A 21,300-nucleotide genomic window follows, 5' to 3' on the forward strand; every position below is an offset into this window, starting at 1 on the left:
TATATAATTATACAAGAAAATGTTTTTGTGTCGCCATTGGTTTTCATTGTAGAAATAAGTGTGTTAATTCACTGGAATCATGCCTGTATTGTCATGAAATTCACCAGTTTTCATTTGGTCATTTGATCATTCATTCCTAATTGGTTCTAAGAGGGCAAGCTCCACTTCTGCCACTGATTTTACTATTTTCCAACATTTCCGCATAACATTCACAGACATTCTAGAATCCTTCAAAAGGATAATGCCTGCAATATTTCAGACAGATTGCTCAAAGGGCTAACATCTTAACAGACATTAGAACAGGTGCACAGACCATAAGCTTCACATTGGTTTCAGTAAGAGAACGAGCTACATTTCTCCTTCCCCTGGAGCTTGTGGATTTTTCATCATAAAGTTTACACAGACAACCAAAGTCCCTGTTGTGATCAGCCACCCCTCCACTAAAGAGTTAATTGGAAGTGAACCTTGTCCTGACTGGCAGGCTGGTGAACTCCAGGGCTCAGCCAATCAGCACACCAGGTGGGTGGGACATAGTGAGCTGCTGGGAGGAAGAAGAGGCTCTTTGTCAGAAGAAGCAGGCTCGGGGTGAGAGGAGGACATGCGGCCAAGGAGTATGGCTGCAGAAGGATGGCTGCAGATTATGGAAGATAGGACTGTAGGGGCTTGAATTCTCAATCCAGGGTTTGGTGAGTTCAAGACAAAGGAAGACAGGGCTTTAACTTTGGGAAGTTTAGTCTAGGGAAAGTTTGTTGAGTCAGATTTTGCGATAGACCTTCAGTTCCTTTTGTGTGCACTTTGTATATCCCTGAAACTGTTCTATGATTGTTTACCTGTAATATAACTAAACTAAGAAACACTAGCCTCCACCCATCCAGCCAGGGCATTGCAAAAGACACTGTAAGCTTTTAAAGGTGCTTTTTTATTTTCCTACATACCTGTTCTTTGCAAGTGGGTAACCACGATTTTTAAAGTGTGCTGCCCCAACAACACCTGGGGTGCTTTTTGAAGTATTCTTGTAACCTAAAGAGTATTTTTACCTGTAACTAAAAGCTGAGAGAGCCTCAGACGGAAGGAGTCTGTAGCATTTGAATAAAACTGTATATTTTTTGTTCTTTTCTTTTAGAAGCCTCTCCGAGTGGTTTTTTAACTCAGGAGAAAGGGGCAGTGCTGGAAGGGGGTCTTATTATGGTGCAAGCATGTCCTCAGATATTCAGCAACTACCAGTTTTCTCACCACGTGTAGGCTGCCACATGGAGGATCTCTGTGTACTTTTCCAATAGCAAGAGAAAGAGAGTTTCCCTGGGATTTCTACACCAAGCCCAGTGGGTGGTGGGGGGCAGTGGGTGGGGGTGGGTTTGATAAACGGGTGGTGGTGGCAGCCTTTAGAACTGACCAAAAATTACAGGAAATTTTTAGGAGTAGCCTTTGCCTGAAATCTCAGCAGGGATGATTCAGCATTTCTTTCCCTCATGAGAACCTGCTCTGAGACAAAGGCTATAGTCTGCTACAGATGCATATACAACACCTTCTACATTTAAGATAGGGAGAACAATGAGAGCTCATTTTAGAGTACAATCTATATCTATCTATCTATCTATCTATCTACACACACACACACACACACACACACACACACACACACACACACACACCACTTTCTAAGTAAATAGAAATAAAAGGGTCATGGGCATGGCAACCTCTGAATTAATAACAACAACAACAACAACAACAACAACAACAACATGCAGAGAGGCAAAAACTGAAATAGTGGAGTGTTTAATCTTTACCAGCTGTATTTCTTCAAATAAACTGCTCAGAATCACCCAAGGCAAAGAGTGCTAGCCCAATACACTGGCAAAGAAGACACAAATGAAGTGGGAGTATCAGATTTTTGAATGGGATATTTCAGATTAGAGAATAAACTCCACCACCCCATCTTGCTAAAGAAGTGAAGTCCCCAACCAAACACATACTCATGGAAGGCACAGACAGCTTCTGAATAACAACAAAACTGGACACACATACAAACACACACACACACACACACACATACACACACACGTATATAAATATGAAAAAATAGATCGATTATCTCTGTACAAACAAGTTCATTATCTGCTGAGAAAGAAGCAACACACAAACTCCTACAACTAAAGCCAAAGGAGCAGGTGGCCATAAAAACAAACACTCCTCAAGACAAAAACCAAATACACACATACAATCTTACAGAATAACCTGAGAGGAGTGCGGGTGTGTGTAGTAGGCAGACTTAAAATGCTTTGGTTATTGGCAAAGCAAACCCAAACAAGATCGGAGAAAAACCAGTGCTTGAATTCTGTGTTGAAGTTTTAGTCCAGCACTTGCCCCCACCCCCCACCCGAGCTTGTTTGTATTGGCTTTGCCTATTGCCTTTTTTAGAACAGAAAATATTTTTTTTTAAATGCACAAAGCAGAAATTGGCAACCCATCTCTGCCCTCCTTTAAAAACAGCAGAATGAAGAAACCACATGTGGTCTTCACATTTTATATTCTTGGATGCCAATCCTCTTCCCACTCTGTACTGCAGATTTCAATGAGTAAGGATTCAGGGATAGGGATGTGTGAACAGGTTTGACGTTGAATCTGTTTGGTTCAAAGGTTCAGGGTTGAACCGAACCATCCCCTGTTCAGTCTGACCCTGGACTGAACACTCCCGACTGTCCGGGTGTTCTCAGACATACATGTACACACACACACACACACACACACACACACACACACAGAGTTTTTACCTTACCCCCCTTCACGTGAGATGTCGGAGGGAGTGGGGGTCTGTGGAGGTTTGCCCTCCCCCCACTGGCCTTCCTTGCAGCCCAAATCAGCCCATTTGGCCAGCTCTTCAGCCCATTCAGGCCTTCCCCCACCAGCGTGGTGGCCATTTTGGAGGCCACCATGCCTGAACAATTGGCCTCTGCATGGCCTGGGTATCTCAGTACCTATGTTCCTGTCCAATGGAAAATTTTCCTCTCTCCGTTTTCTTTGTGGTGTCTCTCTCTCCTCTCTCTCTATCATGGCTACAGAATATGAAACTGACAGGAACAAACAGGACTCATGTGGTCAAATGGATCACTGGTTGCTTGGGATTCAACTATGCCCAGCTCAGGAAAAATGGCAAAGGAGCTGTTCTCATGGCCTGAGATTCCTGGGTGGGAGAGGGTTAACCCAGGAATCTCTGGTCATCTGTGGCAGTGGGAGCTTTCTTTGACCAGCAGCTCCATCCCCGGGTAGCCTGCAGGACCATCCTTAGAAAGCCCTTATGGGGTGCAAGGCCCGGGGCAAATCAGCCAGTGCGGGGTCTCCTTCCAGTTAATTCTAACAGGGGTTAAAAGAGTGGGGCCTGGGGCAGTTGCCCTGCTTGCCATGCCCTAAGGACAGCCCTGGTAGCCTGAAGGCTTTAGAGACAGGGCTTCTACCCCGAATCTCCTTCAGAAGAGAGTGTGTGTGTCCGCACACCAGCCAAACCTAACCCAAAGTCCCTTCGAGATCCTTGGACCTACTCCACACACAAACCGGGCTTTGTCTTGCGAATTCTAGCTTATCTTGAGGTATTTCTGGCTTTTTAAAATGCTGGTTTTAAGCTACGTTTTCTGAAAACGCCAGACCAGATAGGGAGAGGCACTGAGGTAGACTCATTAGCATGATAAGAAGGATACTCTCTTTAAAAATGCAGATGTAGCTCTTTAGTACTGTCACTCCCCCGCCCCTTTGGCTAGAAGGAAAACACAGAGGAAACATGTGAACATGCATCAAAACAAAACCCAAGAGCAGAGGGGAGGGGCTGCTTCCCTCAATACCGCGAGTGTGATTCGAAGTGGCTTTGCTCAACATTTACCCCGCAGCATGAAGTCATGTGCACATAACTCCCTGGGTTTGCTACCCAGGTTAAAAGTGAAGTAGAACATGAAGAAAGCTTGTCCTTCTCCCCTCTCTCTATTTTCGGTCTGTAGCACTAGCATGATTTAAACTGCTTCCAGGCTTCCAGAGGCCATGTTTACCATAGATTCAGGTGGGAAGAGGGACACGGTAGAACAGAGCTGCTGTCATTGGAAGCCACAGCTCCCAATTTAAGTAATGGAGATGACTGCTGCGCCGTTCATGTGGGCATGTGAGTAGCAGAGCCCAGAGCAGGTTCTGGTCATATGGAAGCAGGCAGGCAGGCCCCTAAACTTCACTCCAATTTTCCCCAGTTTGGTCATGATAAGCCAGCGTGGTGTAGTGGTTAGAGTGTGGGACTAGGAGCGGGGAGACCTGGGTTCAAATCCCCATTCAGCCATGATACTAGCTGGGTGACTCTGGGCCAGTCACTTCTCTCTCAGCCTAACCTACTTCACAGGGTTGTTGTGAGGAGAAACTTAAGCATGTAGTACACCGCTCTGGGCTCCTTGCAGGAAGAGCGGGATATAAATGTAAAAAATAAAATAAATAAATAAACAAGCTCATTATGAACAAAAAGAGTCCTGTTTATCCCATATTCTCATTCACCCTAACTGAATGCACACTTTAAAAGTTAGTTAAATCAGCAGCATTACAAGAATTCAATAAAGATTCAAACAATCTTCCGACAACAGATTTAAGTGCTTTAGAGCTAGCAATTCTAGGGCAGCTTCTAAAGTTGTTAATCACATCCATCAGTATTTGTAGCTTTTAATACATGCACGCATACAAAAGTATATGTTTCTGGTGATGAACTTAAAATATAACATGCCTTGGGAAATCAGCCTCCCTCCATTTATATACAAAAGCAGTTTCTGATGTGGTAAAGATGTATTCCAAGCTGTCTTTAATTTCAAATGATTGCGTGAATATTTCTCTGCCTCAATTATTTTAATTTATGCTTTGCAAGACATGTGTCCCATGGGCAGGACAACATCTATATGTGTATCTATTAAATACTGTATCATCTCTTTCTCAAGGAGAATTAAAGCAGATCTATGTTCACACATTTCTCAACACTTCCTCCCACCTTCAATGAGTTTTCTATCTCAGTGGGAACAGTGAAATCAATTCAAATAACTGTAATAAGTCATTACGGAAAATTCCTTCCTTACAGAAGAATGTTCCAGAAAACAATGTATAGCATTTACAATGTGTACCAACAATGCATATGTTAGTGGTGATGTGTCTATGTAATGATTAAAGAAACGTGTGTGCGTGTGGACTCTCTCTCTCTCTCTCTCTCTCTCTCACATAACTTTTCAGTTGTTCTACTTCTTCAAGAATTAATGTTCTGAAGCTTTGATCTGAGCCTCCATACCAGAATTACAGAATCTGTTCCACAACCTTCCTATGAAGACTGGAAATAAGCATGAATTAAACAAAAAGAGCTATCTAATTTATTCTCTCACCTCCAAATGCTTATTTTTTCCACCCTGAATCTATATAGTTTTCTGAATCTATGCACTTTTCCAGTGGAGAGCTGGCCTTGTGGTAGCAAGCATGACTTGTCCCCTTAGCTGAGCAGGGTCTGCCCTGGTTGCATATGAATGGGAGACTAGAAGTGTGAGCACTGGAAGATCTTCCCCTCAGGGGATGAAGCTGCTCTGGGAAGACCATCTAGGCTCCAAATTCCCTCCCTGGCAACATCTCCAAGATAGGGCTGAGAGAGATTCCTGCCTGCAACCTTGGAAAAGCCACTGACGGTCTGCGTAGACAATACTGAGCTAGATAGACCCATGGTCTGACTGCAGTATATGGCATCTTCTGATGCCCCTATGAGCAGCACAGGAATGCATTGGTATGTGCTTACTTCCAATGCAGTTTGAGTACACAGGTGTTATCAGTGTGGTATGGGACATTGCCACTGGGCTTAGCAAATGCCAAGGAGCCATGATGCTTAGATGTGGTACCTAGACCAGGAGAGTCAAAGGGAGTTACTTAATAAAACCTTTACCTCTTTCACGTAGCCCTGTTTCTGTTCTGACCATGCCACTTTTAAAGGGTATAAAGAGAAGCCCATTCATCCTCCCGCTCCACAGTGTTCATCACAAAGTCTGGTAATGTTGGCATAGTCTGGCTCCTCAATATTTGGTTTGGCTCCTGGATCCAAAGAAAATGTATCAAGGCCTCCATTACCATGGGACTTCTGAGACTTTTGAACCCTTAGTGACTTGTCACTGTCTCTTTCTCTATGTTCTCAATGTTCTGAATTACCAACCTTGGCGGACAGTTTTAAAATTAAATGTCTGGAAGCCTCCTGTCAGGGCAGAGGAATCAATCACATCCACACCATATTCACTCTGGCTCCGTCTGTAGAGTGTCACGCCAACGACAATAACAGCCACTGCAATGACGGCAGCACCAAGGCCAGAGTACAAGGCGATGTCGGTTGCGTTCTCAATGTCTGCAAGGAGAGGAAAGTAGCCACAAATGAGCAATAGGTTTTTAGGCTTCCTTTCTGGGCACTGGCACGACTATCAAATAGCACCAGCATGAAACACACATCAGGGATGGGAAGAAATTATGGCACGATAAAATGGCAAATTGGGAATGAGTAGGGACAAACAGAGACACTCATTCAGTAGAGCATGTCTAATTTCCTAGAGATCTAAGTAGAAGAAGTGGTTATCTCTCTTATGACCCTCTACTTAGCTATAAGCTAGCAGTTCTGAGATGGAGTGTGCATGGAACCGTTTCCAGTGGTTCGGTTCAAATTTGAACCAAACTCAAACTGGACTGCTGGTCCACGAGCCAGTTCGAGCTGAATGGGTCCCGTGTTTCTTTTGAAGGTCAAAGCGGGCTGAACCGGTTCAGTTTGGTTTGAGGGGTATGCTTGTAAAGGGGAATCTGTTGAGGATTCCCCTTTACAAGCAAAGGAGGGAACCCTGCCTTTAAAATACTGCTAATGGTGGCTGGGGGGCAGTGGCAAGAGGGCACCTTACAACCGGCGGCTCCTCTAAACTCTAGTGCGGCCTGGTTCTTGCCTCTGCGCATGCATGGAGACCGGAACCGGGCCGCACTGGAGCACCAGTTCTGGTCCAGAGTTTAGAGGAGCCACCACCAGTACTGCTGCCTTTGATAAGGTGCCCTCTCGCTCCCCCCCCCCGCTGCCATTAGAAGTATTTTAAAGGCAGGGTCCCCCCCCCACTTTGCTTGTAAAAGGGAATCATCATGGATTCTGGTTCTGAACCAGTTCAATTAGAACTGGAGTCAGTATGGACCGGCACCCATTTCTGAACCGGTCAAACCTGCCTGGTTATACTCATACCATATTCAAAAAGAACTGGTTCTGCATACACCTATTCTGAGATGGACCCCCAGGCAGAACATTTGGAAGGGGGTACAAAGTTTCCGAGAAAACAGGATTCCAAGAGACACGGGGACTTCCTCCTGTCATCAGCCCAGACATAGGAAGGCTGAAGGCCCTCTTCTTACCAGGATTAATTATTCACATTGGCTTTGTGGAAGTACTGTTTCATACAACATATTAATTTACCTCTGCCATGGGATATGGTGATGGCCACCAATTTGGATGGCTTTAAAAGGGGCTTAGACAAATTCATGGAAGATAAATCTCAATGAGTACAAGTCTTGATGGCTATAGGCTACCTCCAGGTTTAGAGGTAGGATGCCTCTGAATACCAGCTGTAGGGAAGCGAGAGCAGGGGGGGATCTGTCTTCATCTTCTGCTTGTGTGCTTCCAGAGACATCAGATGGACTAGATGGGTCTTAGGCCTGTTTCAGCAGGGCTCTTCTTAAGCATGTTTTTATGGTTTCTCGTCCCCCGCTTGCTCCATCATCCAAACCTGAGTTGCTGGACTGTTCCCCTGGGAGATTTTAGGAGGGAGTAGATATCTATCTATCTATTCCCCATCTAAAGAGTGTTGGACAAATGCCCGAGTTCACAGATCTTTCCACATAATAGCAAGCTACATATTCTGCTGTGAAGCAGATGGCTGATGTTGGGATAGAAGTTCAGAAAACCCCCTCCCTGAGCTGAACAAGTATTAAAAAAACCACTAGTTTATTGGACAGTTTTATATCATTGACATATTAAACATTTTTAATTTAATTTCTGGCAGTCCGCTAGGTTCCCCCCCAGCTCAACCCCACTTTGCCTCAGTAACATTCTGCCAGTATCTGACTTGCTTTCCTTCCACTGCAGTCCGAGCAGGGGAATTCAGGAAAAACAGAGAAGTATGGAGGGGGAGAGACACTGGGGAAGCTGTCACAACAACAAAAGCACAGAATGTTTCTACTGTTCAATACTTTCTGTGATTGGGTGTCCTAGTTTCCCTGCTGAATGAGAACATCTCTTCTGCCAGAAATGGTTTCACTGTACAAATGCATACATATCAACAGAAACAATGCAAAAATATGAATGGTCCATTATGCCATGAGGCCATGCAGTTTCTCTCAGAGTTCCCACCAGAGAGAGAGAGAGAGAGAGAGAGAGAGAGAGAGAGAGAGAGAGAGAGAGAGAGAGAGAGAGAGAATAGGCATTAATCTTAGTCAGTGGGACCAATTAGGAAATGCCATATTGAAGGCTCATCATACAGTTTTTTAAAAATGCCATTATAGAGAAAAAAGAGGAAAAAATTCTGTGTGCCGACCTCTACCCCCCACACATCAGCTCAAACACAGCAACATAAAACTCACAACCATGCAGATATTTTTATAATGAGAATATATAATGCAATCATGGCTTTATTCATTTAAAGGGATGCATTCTTCAATACAGACTTCAGTGCTCCTGGATTCTGCTAGAAATATCAGGTAAGGTTATTCACTAAGAAAGAGCATAAAAAGACCAATGTACAATCTGTGATCAAACCCTTCTGCACTCCTGAAGATTTCTCAGGCAACATAAGACATCACACAAAACCAAGGTTCATTTCAAATAAGGTTTATTTCTCAAACCTGGGGTGACACAAGTATTCACCAAATCTTGGTTTGTTTTGCTGTATCATTTCAGTCTTGCCCCTTTCCCTTATCTCGCATGATCCCTAGGCTTATCTCTTTCTATGTTAGAGCACTAAGAGGGCAGAGCTACTGAAACAAGCCAAGATTAAACCATCATGGCTAGGATGAAAAACTCTTAATTCAAACCTTGGGTTCAGATCACGGTTTTACTGCCCCAAATAAACCACTGTTTGTTGACTGGCATGGGTTCAGACATACTAACCACTTAGAAGAAATATATGATGGCTTTGTGTGTTGTCTGAACCCAGCCCTAGATGTGCGATGCCATCAGCATGCGTGAAACATCTAATTTAAAATAAACTGCTTTGTTTGAGGATCAATTATTTCTTCAAAAACCCAGTTTTAGCTGCCTTCACACATAATGGTAAACTGCGAGTTCAACAGACCCACCGTTTGCCCACATTCCCCCCACCGTGCTTCTAGATGATGCCAATCTGCAGTCTGGGAAACAGCAATGGGGGAGGAACTGGCTGTGTGGGCTTCCTCCTTCACATGAAGGAAAGCTGTGGCAGCCAACTAGAGAAGGAGAGAGGGAGGAGCTTCCTACCCTCAACTCCTGTTTTACAAGGCGGCAGCCTTCGGCCGCTTTCTGACCTGAGCTTTAGGCAGCAAAACTTAAATGGAACCAAAGGTTCCAATTCACGTTTGGAGTCAAAAACCTCAGGTCACTTTTTGGATGGAACCATGGGTTCCTGCATTTGGCCGACCACAAACCTGGATCTCTGGCATGGTTGCCCCCAGTTTTGTGTGATGTCCAAAGGCGGCCACTGTCTTGTATATTTGTTTCGACCAACTAAGAAGTTTGATGAAACCTCTGAAAGCTTTGTCAGCTTCAGTATTTCAGACATCGGAGCTGGTTCATGAGATGAAAAGAAGGCCCAATAGCATGGTGACCATCCCAGGGATACCGTTTGCAGAGAGAACATAACAACCAGCATGTCCATGGATATAGCCACAGTGACCTCAGCAGCATCTTCTGTCCTAATGGCTGCTTTGATTATGGAAATAACTTTCAGGTAGTTGTGACCATTTGTGTGGTCAAACTGACCCACTTTTTATGCACTTATTTAATTTATAAACCACCTGACTCCAAAGGCTCTAGGCAGCCCACAGAAATAAACACCATAAAAACAAAATATAACAAACTGTTAAAACAAGAATTCAAAACAATTTAAAACATTCAAAGATCACTAAAAGCCAGACTAAAAAAATGTCTCTTAAGGGCTCTTTTAAATGCTGGTAAAGAGGTTAAGCCGTGGATATCTATTGGGAGTGCATTCCACAGCCCACGAGCGATTACAGAGAAGGCCTGCTCCCATGTCACCACCAGATGGGCTGGCAACATTCAGAGATGGACCTCTCTCAGTGACCTTAATGTGTGGTGGTGATCATACAGAAGAAGGCACTCTCCCAGGTAACTCGTGCCTAAGCCAGTTACGGCTTTAAGGGTGATTTCCAGCACTTTGTATTTTGCTCGGAAACCTACTGGTAGCCAATGAAATTGCTTTTAAACAGGCATAATATGGTCTCTCCAAGAAACCCCGGAGACCCATCTAGCCACTGCATTTTGGACCACCTGAAGTTTCCAAACTACATACAAAGGCAGCCCCCACATAGAGCACATTGCAGTAGTCAAGCCTAGCAGTTGCCAGAGAGTGCACTGCAGTTCTGAGATCGTTATCTTCTAGGATCAGTGATTTTTAAATAAAATATGGCCTATTTGATATGTAGTGAAATAAATACAATTCATAAACATGACAGAAAATAAAATTATATATGCACAATTCAGAGCTACCACATTGTAAGGACGTCTTTCCAAAGTGTATAATGACCATTTGTAATATGACAAACAGCTGGTGGTTATTGGCATAATTGATCAGCAGGAACCAGGGTATAATGGAAGTGTCACAATGAGACATTCCAGAAGAGACTTGTGACTGATGTGTTACTTTGTCTATTAATGCTAATTCCCAGAGTCTAGCATACTGTCGGACAAGGTTTTTGAGCCTCTCACTTTTTATATACAGCATCCAAAACTTGTAAGCATATGATTACAGTGAGTTCCAGAGGGCAGTTTTCACTCTGCATTTTTAGTACAATTTGCAAGAGGATATCTGTTTCTAGACCAGCAAGTAGATAAAAACTATTGCAATCTTCAAGCTGTATTGGATTTTCCAGCATGCACAATGAGTACCCAATGCACTAAAAGGTGGCATGGGCTTCTATCTGTCCTTTTTAGACTTCAGTCCAGCACTACCAACACCCACCCTCAGAAAGAAAGAAAAATATTTCACAAGTGTTAATAAGTCCATCTGCTTTCTGGAGCTGGATGGTTTTTCAGGTGATGATATTAAAAAGCAAATGCCGGAAGCATGATGGCCAGTGATACTGTGAGCTGTAACTTTGATCAATCAAAGTTTTGATCAAAGGTTCGAACAAGATTTCAGCTCATGAGATCACCAGCCATCATGCTTATGGTGTCATCCTGTTCAGACAAATAGCACTGTAAGCTTGGTCATCAGGCATGGGGGTGAGTGACAGAAGCGAGGTGGGATTTCCTCCCTGCTTTCCCCCTCTTGATTGGCGCTCATGCTTACAATGTATAAGGGTTGGTGTCTCAACCAAACTGTATCTGGTTCTGGATGCTTGTTGTGACTCCTGACTCCTTCACACACACCTGCCATAATCCAAGTGAAACTGGTAATAGTCCTTTAAATTGGCTCTACAAACTTTAGAGGTCTGCCTTTCAGATGGCTTGAGGCTTTTAACAAGGCAAAAATACTCACAACCTGAAGTTGAAATGAGGATCTCATACTGAGCCATAATAGACTCATTCCTCATTTGGTTGTTAAAATAGCCAATTGGTAGCAACATTTACTTTTCCCTCCCTCTCCTACTGGCTGGAACAATTTCAGACACATAAACCTTTGAGAGACAGGAAATTTAAACTTACCAAAAAATGTTCTAACAAGGCAAGTCTTTACAAAACAGGACTAGAATCTGGAGTTTCATCTTGACAATTCTGTTTGAAACGTATAATCAAAAACTTCACATTTTCCCATTATTGTGTTTTCCCTCAGGTTTCCTCATCTAACAAGATGCTTACATTAAAAGATGGCCTAAAATTGCAACTCAGGAATTCACAAAAGTATGATTCTTTGGGTGGGTGGAAAGCTCCTTATTTTCCCCTCTTTTCTCTCATGGGGTCTAAGAGTCGCACTAGAAAGTATCCTCATCTGAAAAAGTCGGCATAAACAAAGTTCTTCCCTTAATTCTGTTCCAAGGGAGAATGTTGCTTATGGGAAGCTTTCATTTCTGAACCTTCCTTTGAAAACACCCCTGTTATCTTGTTGCAAGCAAAATCTCCCTCTTGTGAAAGAGTGAAAATTTGAGGGGAGAAGTGACATAGGACTGAATATTAAAAAGAGACAGAGAGTCTATGCAACCAATGGTTATTTCCTAACCAGAATTTCCCTGACTTAGAGAAGATCAAGCTTGGTTAGCTTAATAGTTGAAGGAGCTACAACACTGTGAGTAAGTTCAGATCTATGGTTTGATGCTATGAGAACAAGTCTCCAAGGCTTCATACAATCACTAACAAGTCCAGAAGCCGGGAAGAGGAGGTTCCCAGGAAATGTGTATTCCCAGAAGCCATGACGTCTGAACCTGCCAAAGTCTGGTTTCTGCACTGGATTTCTGAGATTCACCCAATATTCTCCTGAGATCTTCTGCCCCCAACTTCACATGTAGGTTACAAATGGGTGGATAATCTTGGGAGAATGTCAGGTGAATCTTGGGAAGCACATTCGGGCAGGTTCATACACTTGCTGGAAACTTCTGGTTCCTAACTTCAGGACTTGACAGTGAAGCAACCCTTATTTACTCCATTTTTAGCTCCTTTGTATCAATACTTCCCTTCTTTTCTCATTCTAGGAGAATTGTTTGCTATTTCATCTGAACTGGTGAATTATTGCTTGTGCTTACCCAGAAAATGAAGACTGGAAATCCTTCCAAATCAAATCCTGGTTTCCAAACCCAGTCTGTAGGACAAGGACAAACCAATGTTTGCCCATTAGGACAACATTACAAACTATGGTTTGAATGAGGAAAAGGAGTTTCGAATCAGGAAGAGGAGAAAAGGAGGCAATCACCACATATTGCGGGAGGAGGTAGAAGCAGGAGGAAGCATACAAATCTGAGGCTTGGGCAGATCATGCCAAATCATAGTCTGTTGTAGTGGTGATTCAAATATTATTATGCTATTTACATACAGTCTACCAGATGTGATTGACTGGATTTGGTACTTTAATTATTAGGCCCTTTCCAAGGATCTAGGATAACTAATGAAAAATTAAAGATAGTGCCATGGTATTCGTGCTGTCCCGAGTAGTGTGGCCTTCTGTAGTTGATGTGTTGTAATTTTATCCATGCCCAAGGTGTCAAGATGGTCTTCAAGTTCTTTTGATACTGCACCAAGGGCACCAACAACTATTGGCACCACTATTGTTCTCTTTTTCCAGAGCTGCTCAATTTCAATCTGAAGATCCTTGTATTTAGTTATTTTCTCCAGTTGTGTTTTGTTGACTCATCTAACCCCTGCAATTGCCATATCAGTTATCCGAACCCAATTCTTCTCGATAACTGTCAGATCCAACATATTGTGAGCTAAATGCCTATCAGTTTGCATTATAAAATTCCAAAGGATTTTTGCCGCCTCATTTTCTGTGACCGTCTCAATCAGATGATTCCACCAATTCTTGCTCCAGGCAATTTGTAATTCTTGCAAAAGTTCCAGTGGGTCATCACAGCAACTTTATTGTGACTTTCCTTATAACGAGTCTGCGTGATTTTCTTACAACATGATCATCATCATCATCATCATCACTTTATTAATTATTTTATTATTTCTTGTTTACACAGTCAGACAGGTGTTATTGACTGGTTTGTTTTATCCAGACATCGAGTCCTTCCCAAGGACCTGGGATGGCTGAATTTTATTATCAAAGTTGTTGCTGCTGTTATAGATATCGTCGCAGAATATAGGCTATTCCCAGTAAAGCTGCTTTTTGTAATTGGCTGATGGTGATTTCTCTGGCCCCTATGGTGCTGAGGTGCTCTTCAAGGTCTTTTGGAACTGCACCCAGGGCGCCAATTACCACTGGGATTATTTTGGTCTTCTTCTGCCACAGCCTTTCAATTTCAATTTGTAGATCTTTGTATTTGGTGATTTTTTCTATTTCTTTTTCTTCTATTCTGCTACCCCCTGTTATTGCTATGTCGATTATTTTAATTATTTTCATTTCCTTTTTCAACTTTTTCAATTGTACGGTCCCACCAATTTTTGGCTACAGGTAGCATGTATTTTTTGCAGATATTCCAGTGTATCATCCCTGCTACCTTGTCATGCCTTTGTTTGTAGTCAGTCTGTGCGATCTTTTTACAACAGCTGATTAGGTGGTCCACGGTTTCATCTGCTTCTTTACAAAGGGTAGGTAGGTAGGTTGGAAGTAAGTAAGAAAGGAGAGCCATGTGCGGTGACACTAAGCAACCCCCCTAATGATGTAAATGTCACCCCACCCTAAATGCCTCCCCATTTTTGCCACTTGCAAACAGACCTGTGGAAATGAGGGGACCCATTAGGATCACTCCTAGTTTGCTGTTATGCTTGAACCAAGCTTGTGTTTCATTGCTCTGTCAGATACGGTTACATAACATTTATTGAAAGCATATTTTATGGTAATGGAGTTTCCATTAACCATGATTAAGTTTCATAAAACACCTGAAGATAATTTAAGAAGTGTAGAAGCACAAAATGAAACATTTGGTTTTAATACATTAGGAATCATTATTGTAAATGAGATCATTTAATCAACTAAGTGTTTTCCACAAGCTGTGCTGGGCACACATTTCTTTGCTTATCATTAATCTTCAAGCTGATAGTGACAACCACACTCAGTTATCTCCTATTCTCTCAAGTTCATTCCCTCTCTTTCCCCCCTCACTACACTTTTGTATCAGCTAGCTAAGGAAATCCATTCTCTAGTAAGCCATTCCCTTGCCTAACTGCAAAGAAGCAGTCCTAATACGCGAGAAACACCACTCCAAAGGAAAGAGAACTATATATATGGCTACTTACCACGATTGGTTGTTTCCTCAATTATCTTAATAATTGACTTTGATTTTGCATCAGTGATGCAAAATGGTGTGGTTTGAAACAACTCCTGTTTCATTCAATAGCAAGCAACAAGCTGTATCTATAGAACACATCTCTAATCTCACAGTTTAAAAGAAATAGCTTAATTCCTCAAGGAAGTAAAGACACTACAATCTACCTCAGCAGTTTGGCTGGTCATCTTTAAGGATCCAGTCAAGATGCAGGAGATGAAACAGATGGTAAACAAAAATACAGCACCTACAGTCAGAGAATCTACAGTGCTGCTAGGATACCATATGTACTATATTCTAACAAATGAAAATTTCCAGTGAAAAGAACAATCTAAGGGCAAAAAACATCCAAAGTAATAATGAAGCATTGCAAAATTCCCCTTTTAGCCTACTTTCCTAAAAGAAGAAGAGTGATTAGATTCACTAATGAAGTCTGAGTGTCCATGTGCAGCCCCTGCTAATAACTGTTGCATTTACAGTCCAATACAAAGCAATACAAATACAATACCAACACTACAGTGTTTGTTTTTGCTGATCCACGTTGTTTCAAGATGGTACTACTCAGATTATAGACAGCATCCATTTATAGCCTATGTGCTGACATTTGGACACACACCAAATTCACGGCATATTGTAGGAGGTCCTAGGTAAGAGTCACCACGTTAAAAGTAGACGACTCTATTACTGGATATATAAGAATATAAGAACAGCCCTGCTGGATCAGGCCCAAGGCCCATCTAGTACAGCATCCCGTTTCACACAGTGGCCCACCAGATGCCTCTGGAAGCCTACAGCAGGAGTTGAGGGCATACCCTCTCTCCTGCTGTTACTCCCCTGTAACTGATACTCAGAGGCATCCTGCCTTTGAGCCTCGAGGTGGCCTTTAGCCCTCCAACTAGTAGCTGATGATAGACCTCTCCTCCATGAAAGAATCCAAACCCCTCTTAAAGCCATCCAGGTTGTTGGCTGTCACAACATCTTGTGGCAGAGAATTCCACAAGTTGATTATGCATTGTATGAAAAAGTACCTTGGTTTGTTGATCCTAAATTTCCTGGCAATCAATTTCAAGGGATGACCCCTGGTTCTAGTGTTATGAGAGAGGGAGAAGAATCTCTCTCTATCCACTTTCTCCACACCATGCATGGTTTTATAGACCTCTATCATGTCTCTCTGCAGTCATCTTTTTTCTAAACTAAACAGCCCTAGTTGTTGTAGCCTGCCTCATAAGAAAGGTGCTCTAGGCCCCTGATCATCTTGGTTGCCCTCTTCTGCACCGTTTCCAGTTCTACAATGTCCTTCAAGTTCTACAATGTCCTTTGGCCTCCAAGTGTGGCCGCACCATAGCTTTATATAATGGCTTTAAAATGTTAGCAGTTTTATTTTCAGTCTCCTTCCTAATGATCCCTAGCATGGAACTGGCCTTTTTCACAGCTGCTGCACAATGAGTTGACATTTTCAATGAGCTGTCCACCACGATCCCAAGATCCCTCTCCTGGTCAGTCACTGACAGCTCAGATCCCATCAGCGTATACTTGAAGTTGTGGTTTTTCATCCCAATGTGTATCACTTTACCCTTGCCAACATTCAAGTGCATTTGCCATTTTGTTGCCCACTCACCCAGTTTGGAGAGATCCTTTTGGAGCTCCTCACAATCCGTTTTGGATTTCACTACCCTAAATAGTTTGGTAGCATTTGCAGATTTGTCCACCTCGCTGCTTACTCCTACTTCTAGATCATTTATGAATAAATTAAAAAGCTGTGGTTCCAGTACAGATCCCTGGGGACCCCACTTCTTACTTCCCTCTGTTGTGAAAACTCTCCATTTATACCTACCCTCTGTTTCCTGTCCTTCAGCCAGTTAGCAATCCACACATGTACTTGTCCCCTTATCCCATGTCTGCTAAGTTTTCTCAGGATATATACATGTCTAGGCAGTGGACGGGCAGTGTAACCGTCCATATTAAGTGCTGGAGAGTGTGGTTTCCAGTTGCTTTCACTGATCCCTCATCTCCCACTTTTACAACCACAGATTTTGTCCCCCCTTTGCTTGTAATTTCCCTCCAGCTGTCTGGTCCAACCAATCATAATAACTGGCCACAAGGTGGAGAAAGGTTTTTGGCATCCATTCTGTCAGATCCCCAGTGTGATGGAAACAAGGAACCCTGCCCAATTTACTGTTCCTTGACATCAGCTCCTTGCAAGCACTCATGCCAAAAAATGGTTATCACAAGGATAAATTGTCTCCTTGGGATTTTACAAGTGATGTACAATGGCCACGTCTTTATTATGAAATCAAAGCCTTGCCTTAGGCATTACCTTTACAGTAGGACACAGACCAGGTCAACAACATACTCCCCCCCCCCTTGTCTTTTGCAGTCCTGTGCTGCCACAGTCTGGCAATCTACCCACAGAGCAGTCATTCTAAAGGATGTTCCCCTGCCTCCCAGAGAAAGACCTTGGTAAACCCAATATAGCCTGGGAGCCTTGTGTACAACCAAGCCCTGCACCCCACCCCAATTCTGAATCTGGAAGTTCCTTCCTAGCTATCTCAGCTAGCAACGTTAGCTTGTCAGACTCTAATCCGGGCCCCTTCCCCATCCCCCAGTTCCACAGGCCATCAGTTTATTCCCTACTGGATCTCAGCTCCCTATTCTGTTCCCCTAAAGATCATTTTACTTGGCTCCATGCTGTTACTAAGCAACAGCATCATGCACACTCCAGAAGCCTCAAAGCAGTGATATGTAGTTCTGACCTTGACTGGTGGAAGATGAACTATGGGCAGGTTCAGTTGACCCAATGCAAATAAGGTGGCGGGCACTGGTGATTCCTGGTGAGTACACACTCCTCGTGCGAGCCAGTAGTTCTGCTCATTCCTCAGCTGCATCATTTGTTTCCACCTTCTACCCTAGAGACCACTAGGGGCATTAGGACTAGAAATAGTGAGGAAAGGTCTTCCTCTTCATTCTCCCTCTTGTCGTCTCTCCATCTGCTCTGGCTTTCTCTGATTGGTCAACTGATACTCTTAGGCAGTGTTCCCCCAAACAGGGAGTCACAGAAGTTGTTGACTACAACTCCCATAATCCCCAAGTAAAAGCCATTACAGCTGGCGATTCTGGGAGTTGTAGTCAACAAAATCTGGGAAGCCCTGTTAGAGGGAACACTGCTCTCAGGGCTCTCTAAATTCTTCCTTCTTGCTCCCTGCTCTGCTGCATTCTCCATTCTACCCAAGAGACCACAAGGGGCATTAGGAGTAGAAATAGTGAGGAAGGGTCTTCTTCTTCTTCTTCATTCTCCCTCTTGTCCACATGAGGCCTCCATGTGGCCTCTTTCTCTCCCTCTCTGCTCTGCACTATGAGGACAGAAAGCAGAGGGACACGGGCTTTTCTATCCAAGTATATAAATTCCCCAATAATCCTTAATTGCTTTTGAACCCTAAATGATTGTCTCAAGATACTCTTTAATGGGCTTGCTCTTCTCACACATGCTTGTTCGGCTATAACTGAGTGAACTAAACCTCCCCCTCCAACAATTTCCATGTTGTCTAAACCTGCCAATGTCAGGTTCCTTTCTGCCACCTGACATCTACAACCTGCATGTGAAGTTGAGCAAAGGCTGTTGGGTTGTGGAGGTTACCTGACATTGGCAACCCAACATTGCTAGGTTTGGACAATATGGAAATGAGCAAAAGTACCAGCTTGTTCTGAGAGTGCACGCTTGCTGGAAACCTCTGGATCTTGTCACCTAACTTGCAGAGGGTTGTCTGAATCTGCCCATATTTCCCCACACAATTTTCCCACACTCCCCAGCTGCCATTATGTCTGAATCACGTATGATAAGATACCTATATTTTTTCCCACTGGGCTACCAGCAGCTTTTGAGGGGACATTTAGATCAGGAAATTCGTATGGGAAAGTGTTAAACATTCCTCCAATCAAAATTAGAGTCTCTGAATTTCCCTATAAATTAAAAAAAGAGGGAGCTGAAGATCACATCATAGATCTCCCACATTACATCTGTTTCAGCCCCAAATCAAATCAGTACAGATAACAAGAATCCCTTTCCATCCACTGTGGCAGCAAAAGTGCAGTCATTTATCACAAGATGCTGCTCTGGTCAGCCACCAAAGATCACCTATGTAGGGATGAATAATTCTCTCTGGACTGGTTTAGATGAACATTGGCCACTACATGGGATAACACTGCGGCTGTGGTGAGAACACACCTGGCCCCAAATCATTAAATTACTTGCTGATGCAATCTCAACATGTTCTTTGATCGTGTTAAGTCAAATCACCTCTCCACATATGCTACAAAACCCTATTTAAACAGGGCTTAATGAATTAGAGAACATGATTAAAGAACATGCTGAAATCACATCAGCATGTCCTTTAGTGACGTTGCATCAGATGTATTCTCACCACTCTGCACTGTTATCCTATGTAGTGGCTGATACTCATCTGAACTGGTCCTCTCTTACCATTCTGTCCAAATGTCTCACGGTTTCTGTTGATTTCTGCTCCAGGCTTCCACAAAAATCTCACAGATTATTTTTCATCACCAAAAGAAATCCTGATTTAAATAATATTCTCAGTTGTTTCCATGTATATCCTACCCAAAAAGCTGATGCAATGATATGTTTCGAAGTATATTTTCAGATCATTTTCTCCCACAAAAGGTATGGAATGCATAGAATCCATCAACATGTCAATATTATATAAATCCCGATTCCAGTGGATTGGAGTGGGAGGGGGTGGAATTATGTTCTCCTCCACACATTTTCACAAGAGAGGAATCTGTGAATAACCTAATAAAGCCAGACTTATTTAAAACTTACAAGCATTAGTATACCTCAGTGTTTTCTTGCCACTGCCTTATATTTAACCTACACCCTTGGGTCTACATATCTTTTAAAAGTTGTGTTGATTAAAAAGAGTATATATTCACAAAAGAAAAATAAACTTACTTTGGGGTTTTATTTCATGAAGAGGCTTTTTATCTAAAAAGAGGAAGAGGGAGAGAGAAACAGAGAAAGAGAGAGAGAGAGAAAGAAAGAATGAGAGAAAAAAGTTGCACTTAATAACTGTAGCTGGAAAGTATCTATTTCCTAGATCACTTTCTGTTCACAGTTTTAGAAATGAAACATTTCCTCTTTGGCTGATGACAATATCTTTTTACAAATAACCCTTTCCCCTCTTGATGCAAATATCTTCTCCAGTTTATTCCATACGGCAAATGATACCTTTGGATCGGTGGGGGTGGATATTGATTGGTTTTTAAAATTTTGGCTCAAGTGCAGGCCAAAATGAACACACAATGAATTCTAATAGAGATGGCTTGTTCCCATGACCAGAAGCTGAGTAGTGGGAGTGTCCAGCCAGGTTCCAAGACCTGTATGCACCCCCAAGAACTGGTCATGTGTTGGCAAATATTGATGTAGGAGGAGGGGGAAGTGATCGTGTGCTAGCCACAATCTGGGTAGGACAGGGTAGGACATGCTTTTCCTCCACCCTCAATACAGTGCTGGGTACATGATGTGGGTTGGCCACTGTCTTTCTACTCAGATCGCAGCTAGCACACAATCACTTCCCCTTCCTCCTACCTTGATGTTTGCCGACACATTACTGTTTCTCGGGAGCACACATGGGACTCGAAGCCTGGCTGGACACTCTTTCTAGCCAGCCTTGGGTGTTGAGAACCAGCCTACAGAGAATCTGTTTGAAAAGTCACACAACTTAGAGGCTTGTTCACACAATTGTTTGCATCTATATTTAATGTGGGTTCCCAACATAAGCACGATTGTGTGAACCCATGCCAAGGTGGGAATCTGGACCCAGAAACCACTTTGGCATGGGTTCACACAACCATCTCCATGTTGGCCACCCACATTTAACCTAGATTAAAATGATTGTGTGAACAAGTCTTAGGGTTAAGCTCAGACAATCTCAGTAAATAAGATTCGTGACATGGACCCCATCTTTTTCTGGCTGTGGGTCCCATCCTTCTATGCACTCACAAATATATATAAAAATACAAGAGAGTACTATAGAAAAACTATAATTTGATCTGGCACCCACCCCTGAAAACTGGTTTCTGTACCTGAGCTTAACACATAGAGCAAGCTGTTCATTCTTTTCAACTGGCATTTCCTGCTAAATAATAACCATCTCTCCATGCTTA

General features: G+C 42.9%; 1 protein-coding gene across 6 annotated transcripts in view; it reads right to left on the reverse strand.

The window, feature by feature from the left end:
* Positions 1-21,300, reverse strand: part of UNC5D (unc-5 netrin receptor D) — a 420,790-nt gene that overhangs the window by 88,756 nt on the left and 310,734 nt on the right. For 3 of the 6 annotated variants that reach the window (XM_053269389.1, XM_053269395.1, XM_053269391.1), the window contains 2 exons: positions 20,087-20,119; positions 6,194-6,379 (listed from right to left, as the gene is read on the reverse strand). The exons of 1 other annotated variant lie outside the window; for it this stretch is intronic. In XM_053269389.1, the coding sequence (XP_053125364.1) occupies positions 6,194-6,379; positions 20,087-20,119 (219 nt within the window). The remainder of the gene's footprint in view (positions 1-6,193; positions 6,380-20,086; positions 20,120-21,300) is intronic. 2 more of the 6 variants (XM_053269390.1, XM_053269392.1) reach the window with 2 other exon arrangements.

Source organism: Hemicordylus capensis, chromosome 8, assembly GCF_027244095.1.
Source record: "Hemicordylus capensis ecotype Gifberg chromosome 8, rHemCap1.1.pri, whole genome shotgun sequence".
NCBI lineage: Eukaryota > Metazoa > Chordata > Lepidosauria > Squamata > Cordylidae > Hemicordylus > Hemicordylus capensis.